Below are 17,781 nucleotides of genomic sequence, written 5' to 3'. Positions count from 1 at the left end.
CACAATATGCCATATACAAGAAGGGGACTTCCTTCAAGCAAGTTTATTCTATATTTAGCTCCTAAAGCAGGCGAGATTAACAACACCAATGTCACTGGAAAAATCACCCTGATGTAAAACATCTGTAGCTTACGAGTCTCAGCAGTTTCAAGCTTGCTGCTAAATGTACATAATTGTTCATAACGGGCGTATGTATTCGTGTGCATTCAGGGCAAAGTTCCAAAATATGCATGCTAGTCTCCTTTAACCCCCCTACCTAGCCGTGTCTGTAGAGGTGTCACAAATCTTCAAGATTGCATGTATTTCAGGTTTCTAATGTAAAAACTAACTAAAGTTTGCATTAAAATTCTGGCATTTCCGAGTTTTATGCCAAATTAAAATAGAGATCTCAAGACAGGTGTAACAACATGTGATTGAAAAGCTGCAAAGACAAAAGTAAATCGTTATTACAACCCACGATGACTAGAAACGTCTGCGTGGTGGTCACGTAACTTGTATGGCATCATTGGGCAGCAGTCTGAAGTATGTGACATATCAAAAACCAGTAAGGGAAACAGTAAAGAACAAAATGCACGCAAGTAATGTAGTTATGCAGTCTTTTATGTTACAATAACAGTATATACATGTCATTACATAGTCAAGTCATGGGGACACTTGGAACAAGTAACCAGCCTGTGTTATCAAAGCAGTACAAACTTGAAAACACACAGGGTTTCAAAATGGCAAGATGGGATGTAAAATGAAATTGAGCAGATGGAAAGACGCAGGACAGCGCAGCTGCCTTCTTGGTACCCATATTTTTTTTTTTTCTTCTGCACAATGATACACACCTCATGCTGCTCTCAAGCCAGAAAACAGCGGTGACCACTTTTGTGCAACCTAAGTATGTACAGTAGGTTTTCAATCTCTGCATGGTTTTTGGCCTCAGCTACACTCTTTTTTCTTTTTCCTGGCAGTTTCTCTTGTGTCTGCCTCTGAGAGAAATGAATCTGTGAGGCTCTTGTACCATCATGCAGAGAGAGGCGATTGTAATAGCAAGCTCTGCAATAATTTCACCGGTTATCAACAGGACAGACGACAATTATGCTCACACTGAGGAACATAATTCCTTTCTTCACTTTTCCTTTCGCCTTTGTTTCTTTTTATTATTTTTTATAGTTTCATGTTCCTTACTTATTTATTGTTTTTGTTTGCTTCTAGCCATTATGATGTGTATGAGGTATGAAAACATAATCACACTTAGATATTTACACTAAGAACTGCAGGCAGCCCATGGGATGGATCATCACAGTGCCACTTTAACAGACCTCTCCTCTGTCAACAAGCTATGAGTGCTTATCTTATGAGACTAAGGTAGCTGATTATTGCATAGTCTGTACAGCTACATACTATTACTACATTCTTCCAAAGGTTGCACAGCAATTCACAAAAGTAAAATCGGCTCCGTGTCACTTTAAGTTTTACCCAGCACAATATTCTGTATCATTTAAGAATAACCAGAGTAAAATATTGTATTGGGACAAGCTGCAGACATCTTAACTCAGTAGCATGTTGGTGACAGTTCTGAACAAGCACATAAAAGCATTGAAAAAAATCTGTGCACTGGTGGGACACTGGGCATTGAAAACATGTGGTGCAAGCACAGCTATGCACTGCAATCAGTCTGAGCTGCTCTCGTCGCTTGCCGAGTACGTGCCCAACAGGCTCAGTCCCGTTGAAGAAGATGGCCCTGACTGTGCCATGTTTGAAGAACTAGGGGCTTGCTGTGTAGTCCCACTGCCTCCTGAAGCACCTGATCCCTTTGGCCGCACTAAACCGGCAAGTGCCGCCTTTAAACAGCTGGCCTTCCCAGACAAACCAGGTGCTGCCAACTGGCTTGCCATTTTCGCTGGCTGTGGGGTGTAGTCCTGAAATAAGAGCAACAGCTTTTTTCACATGAGTGATGCTATACCTGTTTCCACTGTACACATCCAGGCATCAGAACACATGCTATTACAGCAAAGCTGTTAAAAAATGCTCAAAAACATTATGTTCCTGTTATAACAGTTTTCTGAAAAGAAAGAGAAACTAGATCACTCACGAAGTTTATAACTTCACGAAATGTTGAGAATGCTGAAGGCAATATGCAGGCAAATTTTGAAGTTTGGATAAGTGAAACATGCCAAATCCTTGCATCCAACATTAAATGAAAAGCTTACAATGTTTCGCCAGTTCGCTGAGAGGATCAAAGATGGCAGTGATTTCATATTTGGAGAAAATGGGGCCATGCTACAAGTGACGTGTACCGAAAGCGTGAAGTGGGGGGGGGGGGGAGGGGGGTGCGTAATTATGTCCTTTTAAAAAACGTACCGAATACTTGTTTTATTCGATTTTCATGCATTATATAAACCATGTCGTTAGTTTTCAGGGTCTCCTCGGTGAACTATGCACGGCATGTTGTTTGATTGAACTAGGAAGCATGTTGCAGGTGATGTACAATAAATGTTTAATCTGTGTCGATTACTTACAGCCTTTGTAGAAAATTATTTATTCAAGCATTACAGTGTCCAACAGCCATTATCCACAATGTTTCCCAGAGTCTTAAAAAAGCCCACAAGACACCGAGTTCCCATTTGGTTGAAACAGGGGGACTGTTAAGTGCAGTGTCTGAGGAAGCTTTGAAAATATTCAATGAACCGTCACTTCTTCCATATTTTCATGTATTATGTGAGGTTTCTAATTGGCTTCCTCGGTGTCCTCAGTGAAATAAAGAAGGCACCTTGCTAATATTTAGTGAAAATTAGGGGCACACTATGGGTGATATGAAGGAGAAGTTGGAAGTGAGTGGGATAATTGCGGCCTCTATAATAAATTATGTATTGAAGCGTTCTGGAGCATTACGAGTGTGTTGTACAAGTGGTGAAACATTTAGCTTGCTGCCCTGGCATGCGTGCAAATGCCACAGAGATTAAACTTAGCAAAAGTGGAGGGACCACTCAAGCACATTTGTATGCAAAGTCAGATGCATGTAGATCAAATACATTCTTTGTAAAATATCCTCTTAAAATGTGCTCAAAAGTGTTATAGTATGCAGGCAAGGTTTCATCAAATGGGCAAGTCATATGTGGGCAGCATTTTAATGTATCTTGTCTATTTCAGGCAATTGAGAGTCTTAAAGGCGGCCCTGAAACACTTTCTAACTAACCATAATATGGCCTCACTAGTAAATTGCACCCTTCACGAATCTCCTGTTGCAATTCTTTTTTTTTTTTCCTTCTTTCAAATCCTCAATTATAAACAGAATTAGACGTAGTTATTGCACCGATGAGCGGCTTTCTCCCTCCTTTCACCAGCACTAGTGCATAGGAAGTTACACAGGGAAGGTAAAGCCCCGCCACCGAAAAGTTGGGTCTCCTGGTGGTGAGAGCGCTCATCACACCACCCTGTGGCGGCCACAGTGGCCTACGCTACGCAATACGCTGCTGCTATCTCGAAGGCCACATGCACCAGATGCAGGAACAAGCAACTGTAGTGTGTAGACTGGCGGTGCAAAGACGAAATAATTTTTCTTTCTTTTTAGGATTGCAGATATAACATACAGAGTAGAACCTCGTCCATACGTTTGGGGGAAAAAAACACGAGAAAAAACATACTAACGGGGAACATGTACAATCCAAAGTAACAAAAAATTTTGACAGACTCAACTATTGTTGACAACCACGTAATGTGAAGCCTCGCACGGATCGTTACAACGCAAAGTGCGCTTTGGTGTTCTCCGATTACGTGGTCTTTTAAGAGGGCAACGGGAAACCGAAATTAAATCGAACCAGCGGGCAATGCCAGATATGCCGCCTGATACGCCACCGAAGCGAAGCGTGATGCCCACATCGCACCACCTGCAGCAGGCAACAGCAGTGCATTTGGAATATGGCCTACTAAGAGTGTGCAGTAAGCTACCAATGACACTACGCACCACGCGCTGTAAAACGGATAGGTGATGCTTATCGCAATAGGTTTGGCGACGGTAGCTGTGAATGCGGCTTGCGAAGACCCGGGCAGAGATTTGCTGGTACCGGATTAAGAAACTATACGTGCTGGCATTTTCATGTGAAAAGGGGCAGCTATATGCTGTTCTCGATGGCGCACGCCTCGCGCTTTTCTTACTCACATGGTATCTAGCAGCCGGAAAACGTGTACAGTAAAACCTTGTTAAACTGTACCCGCTTAAACAGTAGTTTCGTTTTCAAAGCAGTAAAGGCAAATCCCTGACTCAGCGGCCATTGAACATGATGCATTTTGTATCCATATAAAGCGTACCAGCTTATTGCGTACATATCGGTTGACATGTAGTGCTTACACTTTTTGTCGCGAAATCACGGCTGTACAGCGGCCTAGCAGAGAGCCTCAGAGATCGAAACAGCCTCCAAGAGCAAACACGGAGGGTGCTTGGAAGGGTGATGCCACATCAACATTAGCATAATTTTGGCATCGTGCCAGAGTCAGAGGGGTGTGGCCTGTGTTGTGGTGTCACACAAATTAGGACAAAAACCCAGTGCTCAAAATAGAAGAAAAATTAGAGATTGTTCGTGCTGTCAAATGTGGCACGAAGAAGTCGGTGCTGGCACACGAGAGGGATTGACCATTGAGTACAGTGTGTGGCTTTTGGAATGCGAAAGAGAAGTTGGTCGGCAACGCTGCTGCAACTGTGAAAATACGTCGGCTCCCAGGTTCGACTTTTCAAGGTTCGACTTTTTGTCGTCATTGCCTCTTTTATTACCGAACTGTCGCCTAACGACAATGATGAGGACAACACGGAAAGTGACAGTACGAGCGATTCAGACCCGAGAGTGGCAGATGCTACGCGTTACGTCAGCCTCATGCGGGTGTTTTCCGAGAAGAGGGGGCTGGCAGAAAAGCTGGCTCACAGCTTGAGCGAGTTTGAGGCCGCCATCGTCGCTGCTAGCTCGCCACTGCATCCAACAAAAATAACATGCTTTTGTCGTGCGAAGTGCATAAATACTGCATGTTTTCTGCCCTTTCATCGCACTCTCTCATAGCTCCATTTTTGACATGTAAGTGGCCGATATCACACTATCTCGGTTAAGCAGTACTACTGTTTATTTAGTATGTACATTTTCCAAGCTCCGGCCAACTACGGTTTAATGAGGTTTCACTGTACGATCACAGCCTGCAGCAGGAAACAGCGGCGCATTTTGGTTATCACCTATTAAAAGCGTGCGCTACGCTTCCGACAGCACCACGCGCCGCAAAACAGATAGGCAAAGATCTTTATCACAATAATCCGGAAAGCTCACAACATAGGGAAAGCCTTTGGCCTACCGGTGCCTATGTGGGCGGAGCCACCAACATAGCCCGGGGGCTTGTGCCCTCGGACCCTAGTTTCTCTGGACTAAAATAAAGTTCTTGCCATGCCATGCCATGCCAATAGTATTGCCGGTGATAGCTGTGAACGCTACATGCGACCACCCCATAGAAGATTTTCTGGTACCAAAATGAGAAACTGAGTGCGCACCAGCATTATCACGTGAGACAGGCAGGCAAGTATTGCGGTGAAGCTGCTGCGGTGGGCAGCCATATACTGTTCTCGACCGCACGTGTGCCTCGCATATTTTCTTGTTTACATGGGATCTAGCGACCGGAAAACATATCGTACGATCGCAGTTTGGAGATATACTGAATGTCGGTGGCGAAAAAAACTCGTTTTCAGGGAGCGCATGAACCGATAAAAAGGGAGTGCAACTCTATTGGGCCATTTTTTGTGTTCTCGATTGCGAACGTTGGCTCCGGGAAAACGTACGCAATAGGAGCGTATCAACAAGGTTCTACTGTATTTTTCATTTATTTAACTCCAAATTAGCAATTTTAGTATATTACAGTAAGTCTTCGTTAATTAGAATTTCACGGGACCAAAAAAATAAAAAGCCTGAATTAACCGAATGTTGGAATTATTGAGGGTATCATGAAAACAATAAAAAAAATGATTACTACATCAAGAGGCCTTTATTTACTGAATGAATCAGGAAATCCTCCTTTTATTTTGCACAAAAGCAGTGCAGAAACTGTAATTCTCATCATCTGATGACTGATCAGTGCTCTCAGTGGCAAAGGCCACATGTGAGAGAGAGACGAAACTTTAATGTCCACTTGTGTGGGCTACAAGCCAGGGCCAGGCATTGGCAGCGCCACAGTATGTGGTGATGGTGGGTAAGGCATGGGTGGGGTGGGGGGTAGAGCTGGCGATCGGCCCTATAGGCCTGCATCAGTTCGCTGAAAGTATGCGTGCGCTCTCTCGAGTCGTCCAGGTTCAATTCCGCCGCCGCCCAGTATGGGCATTGGCAGCCTTGTTACCAGGGTTTCTCGAGTGCGCAGGCACCCATATCAGCTCCACCTGGCGGGGTAGTTCTGCAGATAGGGACTGTAAAATGGAATAGGCAGTACTTGCTTCGCACCGTGCCTGCGATGCAAGTCTTCATCTGAGACACACTTTTCACTACTGCGCGCACATCTCAATTATTATTTCACCAGTGAACTCGTCATCAATGGATTGTCCGTCCATCACGATATATCCAGCGTTTTTTATCCTCAACAGTTTTGCACCAAGTCAAAACAAGACTACTGGTTGCCACAACCAGTGCGCATGAAACTGCAGTATCTATCAATGCGATCATGGACAGCGACATTGCGGTTCTTAAGGCATATGGTAATGCACGCACCGAGTCAAAATGAAACTGCCGCTTGCTGCAACAACTGTGGACAAAAGCATGGTCACTATCGACGCAATCATGAATGGCAACTATGCAGTATAGAAGGCCGACATGCGCGTCGAGTCAAAACTAAACTACTGTTTGCTGCAACTGCTGTAAACAAAGCTATGGTGGCTATCGACCCCATCATGGATGGTGACTATGCAGTTATGAAGGCATGTGGCCAACACGGTGTCATGCACGGCAGTAAGCACAAGAATAAAGGCTTTAAACAGGCACAATCAGGCATGAAGCATTCCAGCATTGCTGTCATTCACGTACAATTTCTGCTGATAACTATGGCGATAAGGACTCCGCTGCTTCATTCGGTTGGATGCTAAAGCCATTTTTGCTCTTTTGCGTCACACATATGCAGCACTCCTCACTCACCGAGCTCCGAGAGTTGACTGAACCAATGTGTAGCCTGATACAATGTCCAAAGTAACGACAGTTTGGTTGGTTTAAATAATGCATAAGCCTGCCGGGACCAGAGGGTGAATTTGAATTATCCAATCTTCCAAATTAATGACAGTCAAATTAATGAGGTTTTATGGTACTGAGAACGTTCTTACAATCACAAAAGCAGCCAAGAGCTGTTGGTGGGTCGAACTGCTTGTGATGACGCCGCATGACAACAGTGCAGAGGCAAGCGGGCGATTTTTCACCGTTTTTGGCATGACATTGTAAGTCCCTACTGCATGCAATGAAATATTTAGCTCACATGCTCACAGGAGCCTCCTTACAAATCGGCAATGTTTTCTTACTATGCTCAAAAAGTGTTTCAGGGCCCCTTTAATGCCACTGCTCAAAACAAACAGCTTTGCTGTACATTGGGTTGCAATTCTACAAGGTCGTACAAATCCGACGTCTTTTAAACTGATAGCTTTTCTTGGCTCGTTCCTCAGCTCAGTTTCACAACACCATGACCCCGCCTGCAGCAAGAGGTGAGTGAGACTTGCCAGAGGGGGCATGTGACGTGACACAAAGATCCGTTCCCTGGAACAATACCAAATGGTGTTGGCCTCCATGCAACAGGAGCAGCAAAACCCACTGGTTGCTGCCGTCACTAGAGTGCGCACGCATAATGTGGAGGGTGTGTGTTTGGCTCCCATTGGCAGCAAGTTGTTTTTTCATCCACTTTCATTTCCCTTTACGTTATTATTTCGACACTCCAATTAAAAGCAACAAATAATTTCCCCTATGTTTTTTTCATATGGCTGCTGTGGCCCAGAACAGTTTTGGTGGAGGTATCTAATAAGCTGAAGACAGATCGAGTCATGCCCACCAACTGGGAATGCGTTAACAGCTTACCTCGGCTAGGATATCTGTAGGCTTTTCATACGCTGTTTTTGGCTTCTTTGGCACTTCTTCCCCACTGTCTTCATCACTGTCTTCAATAATTCTTTTCACCGTGGCACCTTCATTTTTTCCAAATACAGATCTGAAAAGCGAAACAAGAAAGCATCAATATATGGTTACCAAAGGAACAGCATACAGCCCAGTAGCTTCCTATCTTCCATGTTTTGTTTTTTTTTGTATTTTTTCTTGCAGTCTCATTTACGTATTTTAGCCGAAGTCATGTTATCTAAATACAGCAAAACCTCGCTAATATGTTGACGGGGATCGCGGATCAGGTATGCACTAAACAATATACTAAATAACCGACAATGGCAGATCAGTGGCTATAGAGTCACTGGACCCCCCAAAAAAGCTTGTTCATTCTCACTCAAACATACACGCAGACAAGTTTATTTGCGAACAGGCAGCAAAAGAGCTGGGATTCTGACATGCCGCCATGGCAGCCTTGCAGTGAGAATGGCATCCTGAAACTCAGCAGGGGTGCAAGTCAGTTCTTCCATCAGGCCCCACTTCTTTGCGAACACCCTCATGATGGCCAATGGCCAAGGTACTAGCGACGTCGAATATGAAAAGGCGCTATACTTGGAAGTGCTAGAAGCTATGGGAGCAGGAAACACGTAATCACTACTATGTTTTGACAACGCTATCAGTGGCGACTGCAGTTCAGGAAAGGTCTGTGCACCACAATTTTGCTATCAAGGGCCTGCACGCACAACACTTTGCCGCTGCCACGCTCGTACAGGCCGAAAAAGGAAGTAAGTACAACACACTAACCGTGTTACATGTGTTAAGCGACTACGGCTTAAGTGGTCAGCCAATGCAATAGGTTGAATGCCGATAGGACGGGGGATTCATGACAACTATATTTAAACCAGAATTACCTACTTATTAAGCGGGTATGTATTAACGAGGTTTTGCTGTACTACAGCTTATACACAAAGCTATTGGAAGCACTTCGTACACTGAAGAGGCATCAGTTTCATTAGTTGCATCATTTTACAAAAGCAGAGTCCAGTTTTTCATGCAAAGTATTCTTTACCATGTACCAGACACTTTGCAATAGATAGGCCCCTGGCCTTGTATAGGACCTCATCAATAAAAAAAAATGGCATGTTCGAATGAGGATTTCGAACCAAGGTTCACCTGCATAGCAGCCCAATGCTCTACGCAATAGACAATCAAAGCACAGCCGAGCAGCACCGTCGTGCCACTGCAACTACACCCATGCATTTCAATGTTTTGATTATATCTCAAAGTACAACTGTGTCATCAACCAAGATTACGCTATACTCGGGGCTCATTAAAGCTCAGCAAGTGCCATTTTTTGGAACAAGTTTCGAGAGAAGCCCTAAGTTAAATATCAGTCTCTCACATTTTTTTGGATGGCAAGTCAGCAGAACAAAAACTCTTGTCACCAGGTGTACCTAGTTGCTGCTACTCAAGCAAATTACAGTTTAAGCTCTTTATAACAAGTGTTCATGTAATAAATTATCAGATGTAACAAAGAACATCTGAAATTTGGTTGGCCATACATCACTTGAATTAGTGTTCTACTGCTATGACAAAACCAAAAATGCAAAATCCAAGACAATTTCGGTTACCCCAAAATAAATATTTGTTCTTCAAAGCTCAAAATACATACTAGTCTGGTTGCAAAAATATGAAATAATAAGTAACATCAACTTGAAACTGCACATCCTTGAAGCATATGTGCGTTTTGGCACGACTTGGTTGACCCACAGTCAGGAAGCCAATGTGCTGATCCCAGAAGCTCATAACAATTGCATGGTTGCATATTAATGGTGGTGCAAACCTCATTTGTAAATTAGCGTTTTTCATTTGCCACATACCAGCACTTCAAGCTGTATTGGTCATCAAAATCAACAAGGGATACTAGGCTGGCCTGCCGGAGGCATCACGCTTACGTTTGCTTGGCACAGACACGGCCGTGAATTCTTTTTTGCAAATATCAGCATGTACGTTTGTGACGAATATAAGGTATAACAAAGGTTTTTTTCATGCCAGATTCAACTGCATTATAACGAGGGTAAACTGTCCAGGTATATATATTTTTTTAATCCACTCCTGCCAAGATCTCCAATGTGTGCTTCTGTAAACTCCTGCATTGAGGTCTCCAGCACAACGCAGCGACAGAAACATCAATACGTAAAATTAATCGGCTTACACAATAAACTTCTCATCCTCTTCCTCTTGTTTCTTGAGCATAACTTCCCTTTCAGTAGCATAGCGTCCCAGCATGTCGTCAAAATTTACATTGGCCTGCCGCTTATTCAGATCCTTCAGGTCTTCAAGGGCCTCAATCAGGTCCATCTCTTGCTTGGAGGCCTTGGTCCGCTTCTCCAATAGCTGCAAACACGACGGGCTGTTAGCAACTGCATGAGTTCAGATTAGTAACACTAACATTGCAGGCACAGACTGTCGCCACCATCAGTGCCACAAATCGTCTTGTTTCTATGCATAAAACTGATCAATTCAAGGGGCAGAGCGCTTCACTAGAGCCCATGAAAAATTTTTGTTCCGCGCTACCATTTGTAAGCAGCTGTCCAGGAAGCATTCTAGCACAAAAATTTCTAAAAAAGTGTTTGATAGTAGCCAAAATAGAAGTAAAGAAATGTCGTAAAGCAGTGGTGTGAAGAAACAAGCTACCCTTGTCCCGGAAAGACTATCTTCACTTGCCCTGACTAGTGCCCGGAAGCAACATTTCCCTCATGACTACTGCAATGTCAAAGCCAAGGGCCCAGCTCCTTATTTGTCATGGACCCTGCCTCCCTTCTTTTCTTGATACACAGCCCATATTCAGGGTAGTCCCTGCCTCCCATGACACCTGCCTCCCTTCTTTTCTTGATACGCGGCCCATATTCAGGGCAATCTGGCACACTCTACAACTCACATTAATCCCCTTGTTGTTCCCACTGACTAAAGTAATGTTTAACAGTATCGGAAGAGAGCAGCAATTTACAATAGGTAGCGAGGCACTGGAAGTGGTAAGGGAATACATCTACTTAGGGCAGGTAGTGACGGCGGATCCGGATCATGAGACGGAAATAATCAGAAGAATAAGAATGGGCTGGGGTGCGTTTGGCAGGCATTCTCAGATCATGAACAGCAGGTTGCCATCATCCCTCAAGAGAAAAGTCTATAATAGCTGTGTCTTACCAGTACTCACCTACGGGGCAGAAACCTGGAGGCTTACGAAAAGGGTTCTACTCAAATTGAGGACGACGCAACGAGCTATGGAAAGAAGAATGATAGGTGTAACATTAAGGGATAAGAAAAGAGCAGATTGGGTGAGGGAACAAACGCGAGTTAATGACATCTTAGTTGAAATCAAGAAAAAGAAATAGGCATGGGCAGGACATGTAATGAGGAGGGAAGATAACCGATGGTCATTAAGGGTTGCGGACTGGATTCCAGGGGAAGGGAAGCGTAGCAGGGGGCGGCAGAAAGTTAGGTGGGCGGATGAGATTAAGAAGTTTGCAGGGATGGCATGGCCACAATTAGTACATGACGGGGGTTGTTGGAAATATGGGAGAGGCCTTTGCCCTGCAGTGGGCGTAACCAGGCTGATGATGATGATGTTCCCACTGTCGATAGCTATGTGCGCACTGCAGACAGAATGTGTGAGACGTGGAAGCACCATTCCATATGACATCTTTTTGCGCGTTGTTAGAGTGGCTCCTTGAAGAACACACAGGCTTGTGTTTGAATTCCCAGCTGCTGTTGTGGCATGCATTAGCATACGCCACGAAATTGACACTTTCGTCAGTTTGCAGTAACCAAAAGTGATGAGGGGCTTTTTGCGTCCCAAATCAAAACAGGGGAGCTATGAAGGCGCATACACACTAGCAGTAAGATGTGCGCAGCGCATCGTCGCTGGCAAAACACAGCTGCAGCAGAGCAGTCACGCCAACTGGTGGCGAGCCCCTGTTGCAGTCACGTGACAACATGACCATCTCACCTCCTCGATTTCACTCTATATATAAGTATGAGATGTTTTATGCTTTTTCCTTCATCTGCTGACAGATCAGCACTCTGTTTACGTTCTTTGTCTTTCATTCTTAACGCGAGTTATGAGTTATGTCGCTGCCACTGATCTTAATCATGCTGGTGTGCTCCTTTCTGTTGCAGCACTGCCACATTCAAAACACAAGGAGAATGAGGTATTTGGGCATCGCCTCGACATCCTTGTCTTCAGAGTCTGTCTTGCCGTACAGAATCGGATATGGTGCACTGTCTCCAAAAATGCCTCGGTTTAGACTCATCGTTGTCAAAAACAATCACGAACCTTGACAAACAAAACAAGCACGAACGAGATCAAACCAAGCAAACCAAAACGAGTGTGAGCAAGGGCTGATGCAAGCAGACAACAGTATGAAACAAGCAGCCCTGCTGATACCATATACGAGTACGAATCGAGCGGTCGAGCGGGTCCGCATGAAACCAGTTTCAATTGCGCACATCACTGAAGGAGCCACTTTCATTGGTCTCCGGTGTTCGCTGCTCGCTAGCCGCTGCAGAAAGCCACAAAAAATCGGTCCAGGACTGATCCCGACCGTGACACGAAAAAAGCTGCCACGAGGCAGCTTATGTGGCACACGTTTTTCCGCTAGTGTGTATGCACCTTGAGAGGCACCATAGTAGAAGGCTACCAATTTTGACCACCTGCCATTCTTTACTGTGTACCCAAAGCGCAGTACATCAGCATTTTCGCATACCACCACCATTAAAGCGCAGCCGCTGTGGCCAGGAACTGATAAACATGTCCATTTGCTAGATAATGGTGCCTGTTACATCTCAACACCGCAAAGGCATTAATTGGACGATTGCCACGTGTCAAAACCACCACCCCTTCTATCACGACGTCAATGCAGCGTGGTCACCGACCACTGAAGTGTCCTATGACGGGCACTCACCCCACCATTACCTGGAAACCTGAGCAAAGGATGAAAAAGGAGGGAACCATGACAATGAATTGAGAGGTGTAGTTAATTAGGCATTTAACACAAGTCAAATCCCCATACATCCATCAGTGCCTATTCAGAGGTCAATGCTGCGTGGACACCAACTCTTGACGGGTCCCACAAAAGGCCCTCACCCCGCCCTTTACTTGGCAGCCTGAGCGAAGGAAAGAAGGGGGGACAAGGACGATGAACGGGGTGTCGCCAGTTGCTTTCTTGCCACAGATTCCAAACCAGCCTCTTCGGATGCAGAGTTACTGCAGATTATTGCGAGCACGGGCGTGGTATCGCAACGCCCATGCTCACAATATTAGCGTTATTTGCTACTGGACAGTCTTCAGAATGACGATATTAAAGGTGGAGACTTTGCGAGAGTGGACACAGAGGGTTCTGATGTGAACGGAGGCATGTAACTTGCTCCTGCATGGAGTGGACTTCCGTACTGGAGTCATTTAACTTAGCTAAATAAACCCTTTTTCCTTCATTTTCTACAACTTGACAATAGTCGAAGAGCTTGGTGGATTCCATGCCCTGAACGCCACCGTAGCTGCAACATGCCACTCAAGCCTTAGCCCAGTGCTATTCCTGTACATACAGCACAGAGTCAACAAATTTGCAGCATGGAATAGGCAGTTGTTGGAGCAGAAAATTTTGCTGTTTCGATGCGAGGAAACAATGCTTTGCAGGAGTAACTTACTGCTCTGGTGCAAAGAGGAAACTCGGCATGCAGTTAATGGAAAAAGATGCTGCATAAGTTAGCACTTTCTGAAAAAGTGCATTCCTTATGTAGTATTACACTAAGATGCAAATTTTTTTCTTCAACTTGCTGTTCCATTTTTTTATTACATAGAAAAAAAAAAAGATAAATGCAGAATTAACCACATTAGCAGTTATTTCTGCATTTCAATAAAGTGTTTGTTCCTCCCAAGCTGTAATTGGCTTCGTTACCCTTTTCATCTGCTGTACATTTAATCTGTTAAAGCATTTCATCTGCTAAACTCATGTCCACAAGTGGATACGTACAGCCACCCAATTCAAGGGCATCATTCTTGTTGTTGTCCTCGCAAGCATAGATCATAGGTGGGTAGCGTTTGTGTTCTGTACACAGTTTGTGCATTTGTGTCTACTTCCTTGTACCGTGTTCACATTTCTTTTTCCATGTACGGGCTGCATAGTCGTAATAAAATGCACCACAGACAAAGGCACTTTGAGAAGGTGTGCCCTCACAGTTGTGCATCACCATAATTGCATAAAATAATTTTTTCCAAAATACACACAGTAGATATAAAACACAAATCAAAGGCGTGTAGATAATACCACTAATGGGTCACAAAACGACACAAATATCTAGCACTTGTAGCCGTGAAAAATTATGGGCCACAGAAGCGCACGCAGTGAGAACAGGGCATCAATAAATGCCAAAAGAAAGCAAATTTCAGTCAACTAGCCGAGGTACTGGTGCTATATATGTCCGTCGCTGACCAATTTTTTGCACCTGCTTGGATTTTTTGGACTTCCCCACAGCACTGTCACATTCTCCATAGACACTGGCGGATCGAGAAAGAGAGCAGAGTCCCAGGCCCTGCCTGAGATGTGCTCATATATTTCAGCGCTGACAAAGTTGAACGTGTTTGTCTCTCGCTCTCTCTCTATTTTTTTATCTGCTCGAATATTCGGATCAGATGTGTGTCGGCGCAGGTGTGTGTCAGTGCAGGCGTGGCAGAGTACTTGTGATAAATGATAATTTGGCACAGCATTCAGCAGCATTTCCTTGAAAACAAAATTTGGTACGACACTTCCATCACTGAATTTGCTCAAAACCACCTTAGCCAGCTACTTGCGCCAGCTACTTCAAGCTCTTGAAATGTCAGCCACTTCACATGTTTATAGCGTTAATGCGAGAAACAAGATGGCTACTTGCTATATTTATTTAACTATCACGATTATAATCAGCATCCCTGGCAAGAGCAACATCATTTTCAGCAAAGTTATTATTGTTCAATACTAGTGTTGCATGAAGTTGAGCGGAATGCCAGCCCAATGCCAACTATGCTTCCAGTGCAGAATGAAAAGCGGAGGAGAGGTCAAAGCCACAACGATGTGGCCAGAGGCAACATTAGTTTGCCAAAAACTTTGTTCGTACAAGGTGCACTTCAACACTTTTTCTTGGAAACAAGCAATCAAATTCTTATTGTGTTGTGTATTATACATTACTCTCTTATTCCAGACATATTCCACACCTTTCTTAGGCGTCACGGACCCCCTTAATTTTGTCAAGTGCACAATCAATACTGCAGCCCTTGGTCAGCAAAAAGCCAGTTCTGCACTTCGAGAACTGAACCACATAAAACCATACAGAAGCACAATAGAACATGAAGACAACATACCTTCATTGGGTTGTTCTTTTCCTCTTCTTCCTCCTCTCTGGCTTCACGCTCGGCTGCCTCTTCAGCCAGCTTAAGAGCTTGGAAGTTCCTGCTGGCACCATGCTCCACGATGTAGTCAGAATTAGCTGGATCTGTCTAGCAAAATAAGAAATACAGCAGGCTGATCTCAGATGCGCTAGATTGATTAAAGCATGATGAAAATGTAATAATAAAAGTAACCATGACACAACTGCAACTTCAAACAGCATGGCACATTTCTGAAAGCGAACCACATATTTCAGTCGAAACAAAATTTTCATGCAGAGCTGCTAGTTCCTGCCTCATTCAGAAAAACTGAAGATAATTGCTTATGAATCTTGTGTCCACCAAACCAGTGGAAGCTGCACCAGAACTGGGCATTCTGATTTATAACAGTAATTAAAGATGGCTTTTAAATGAAGCATTCATTGTCATTTTTTTAGACTCAAGACATGGCATGTGCTGGCCACATAGGTCGAGAAAACACTGCAAGTACTAGCTGTACAAGGTAAAAAGAAGCATTAGCTTCTTGCACACATTGCAGCCCTTGCATGTATGCATGAGATTAAATATGCATTTGTTAAATATTAAATTCTGCAACTTTACGTGCCAAAACCACAATGCAATTATGAGGAACACTGTAGTATGGTTCTAACATGCATCCAATGCATGGTACACAGGCGTTTCTGCATTTCGACCCCATCAAAATGCAGCCGCAGCATATAACGAATTGTTATGTATGTAAATAATTGCAGCATAGTAACCAAAAAAAAAGAAATATGGAGTTTTAGTACCAAAATTGCAAACATTTAAGAGGCACACCCACAGTGGCGGGAGGGCTCCGGATTAATTCTGACCACCTAGGGTTCTTTCACGTGCACTTAGAAAATCTAAGCACATAGGCAGTTTTGCAGTTCACTACCATGCATACCAATTTTCAAATAAAATGAAATCTTTTTAACGTCACCAGGGTGCTTGTGGGCGTAGACAAAAAACCTTTATACAGACTTGATTAGGGGGCCAACGTCCCCAAAGACTTGCAGCAATGCTTCCTGTAACTGCTTCTGTAATATGCTGCAACCTACAGTTGAAATGCCACCTTTTTATTCTGGTGTAGATGGAAGTTTTCCAAAATAATCTGTGGCGTGTGATTTTGCTACAGGCACGTACAGCCTAGGCCACTCAAATGAATGTTGTCTGTAACAATTTTTGCAAAATTGTTCACATCGACATCTGCTTAAAGGACTACAACGTAGCGATGATAAATCAGCTTGGAGTAGTACATTAATCTTTCAAATGTACATTTGCATGTGTTCTGCAGAAAAGATTGATTTAGCAGAAAATAGAAAAACGAGCAAACTTCCCCTTATTCCGAATTTCGCGCCAATACTAGGGAACAACTTATTACTGATTGAAAAATTAAGCTTAGGAGCATGACTGTACGAATGGCAACATACCTTGAACGTAATTTCAGCAAGGCAGCGAGGACACTTGATGTAGAAACGAAATACTTTGATGCCAAGGTAATCTTCGTTCTGTACAGTTTCTTTCCGTGCGTTGAACTTTTTCCCCTTGTAGATATATTCGCCGCATGTCTTGCACCTGTAAAACTCAAAATATTTTCCGTATAACAGTTGTTTCCGTCAATCCACGTGTAGCTTCAACACCAGTCAGAACTCTGCCGCTTCAACGTTAACTCTGGCACAGAACTCTGACAGAACTCGGGCACTATAACGTTACCTCATATTGCAAGGAGCCATGAGACGAACTGTGTACTGTCTCTCCTTAGGAAGCCGAAGCCTTGGTATTTTCAACGGATCGAAGTCCGGAGGGTAGTATTTCTAATGTGGAAGTGGGAGAGTGCATAACATATTTGGAGTAATGTGCGTAAACACGTTGTTTACAAGTACAGGTAAGGAAGGTAGATCGAACACGACAGGCGATTACTTACATTGAGAACTTTTCTCTCAGACATTGTCGCTCCTTTTACTTAACGGGGTAAGAATAATTACTGAATAACAAAAGACAGCGACAAAGATAACGACCAAGGCAAACTTTAGCACTGGCAAACTTCAGCACATACAGAATCCAACTTTTCGCTGCCATGCATAGCGCAGACAGCAGACACGGCCGACACTGTCGAGGGTACAATCACCGAAAGTTTCGCACCCTCAAGCCGATTGATTCCACTGTCAGTTTCTTCCTAACTAAGGAACCATAAATTTAGCAAGCCTTTGTCTTTATAACAATTGTGAAAATGTCATTGCGCAGCGTTTGAAACGAAACACAGGTGGT

At 43.9% G+C, this 17,781-nt stretch overlaps 1 protein-coding gene across 2 annotated transcripts; it reads right to left on the bottom strand.

Moving 5' to 3' along the window:
• Positions 1 to 582: 582 nt before the first annotated feature.
• LOC135902586 (splicing factor YJU2-like) lies at positions 583 to 17,646 on the bottom strand. 2 transcript variants are annotated; one of them, XM_065432772.2, is made up of 7 exons: positions 17,438 to 17,642; positions 17,227 to 17,327; positions 16,944 to 17,088; positions 15,469 to 15,603; positions 10,288 to 10,469; positions 8,055 to 8,184; positions 583 to 1,907 (listed from the first exon to the last, which is right to left on the bottom strand). In XM_065432772.2, exons 1-7 carry the CDS (start codon positions 17,459 to 17,461, stop codon positions 1,659 to 1,661), a joined length of 966 nt encoding a protein of 321 aa, XP_065288844.2. In that variant the 5' UTR covers positions 17,462 to 17,642; the 3' UTR covers positions 583 to 1,658. The 2 variants fall into 2 exon arrangements, with proteins under 2 accessions (XP_065288844.2, XP_065288845.2); XM_065432773.2 differs by lacking the exon at positions 583 to 1,907 and adding an exon at positions 6,065 to 6,415 and having other exon boundaries at positions 17,438 to 17,646.
• Between the last annotated feature and the right edge of the window lie 135 nt (positions 17,647 to 17,781).

Source organism: Dermacentor albipictus, chromosome 3, assembly GCF_038994185.2.
Source record: "Dermacentor albipictus isolate Rhodes 1998 colony chromosome 3, USDA_Dalb.pri_finalv2, whole genome shotgun sequence".
NCBI lineage: Eukaryota > Metazoa > Arthropoda > Arachnida > Ixodida > Ixodidae > Dermacentor > Dermacentor albipictus.
This window is presented reverse-complemented; position numbering and strand designations above follow the sequence as displayed.

What these genes read in the sequence shown, in the direction of transcription:
- LOC135902586 (XM_065432772.2), bottom strand. Translation starts at nt 17,461, where the DNA reads ATGTCTGAGAGAAAAGTTCTCAAT. An exon ending in GAGGATGAGAAGTTTATTGT is followed by an intron (nt 8,185 to 10,287) that starts GTAAGCCGATTA and finishes TTCGCTTTTCAG; the next exon opens with ATCTGTATTTGGAAAAAATG. An exon ending in CTACAGATATCCTAGCCGAG is followed by an intron (nt 1,908 to 8,054) that starts GTAAGCTGTTAA and finishes CTCTTATTTCAG; the next exon opens with GACTACACCCCACAGCCAGC.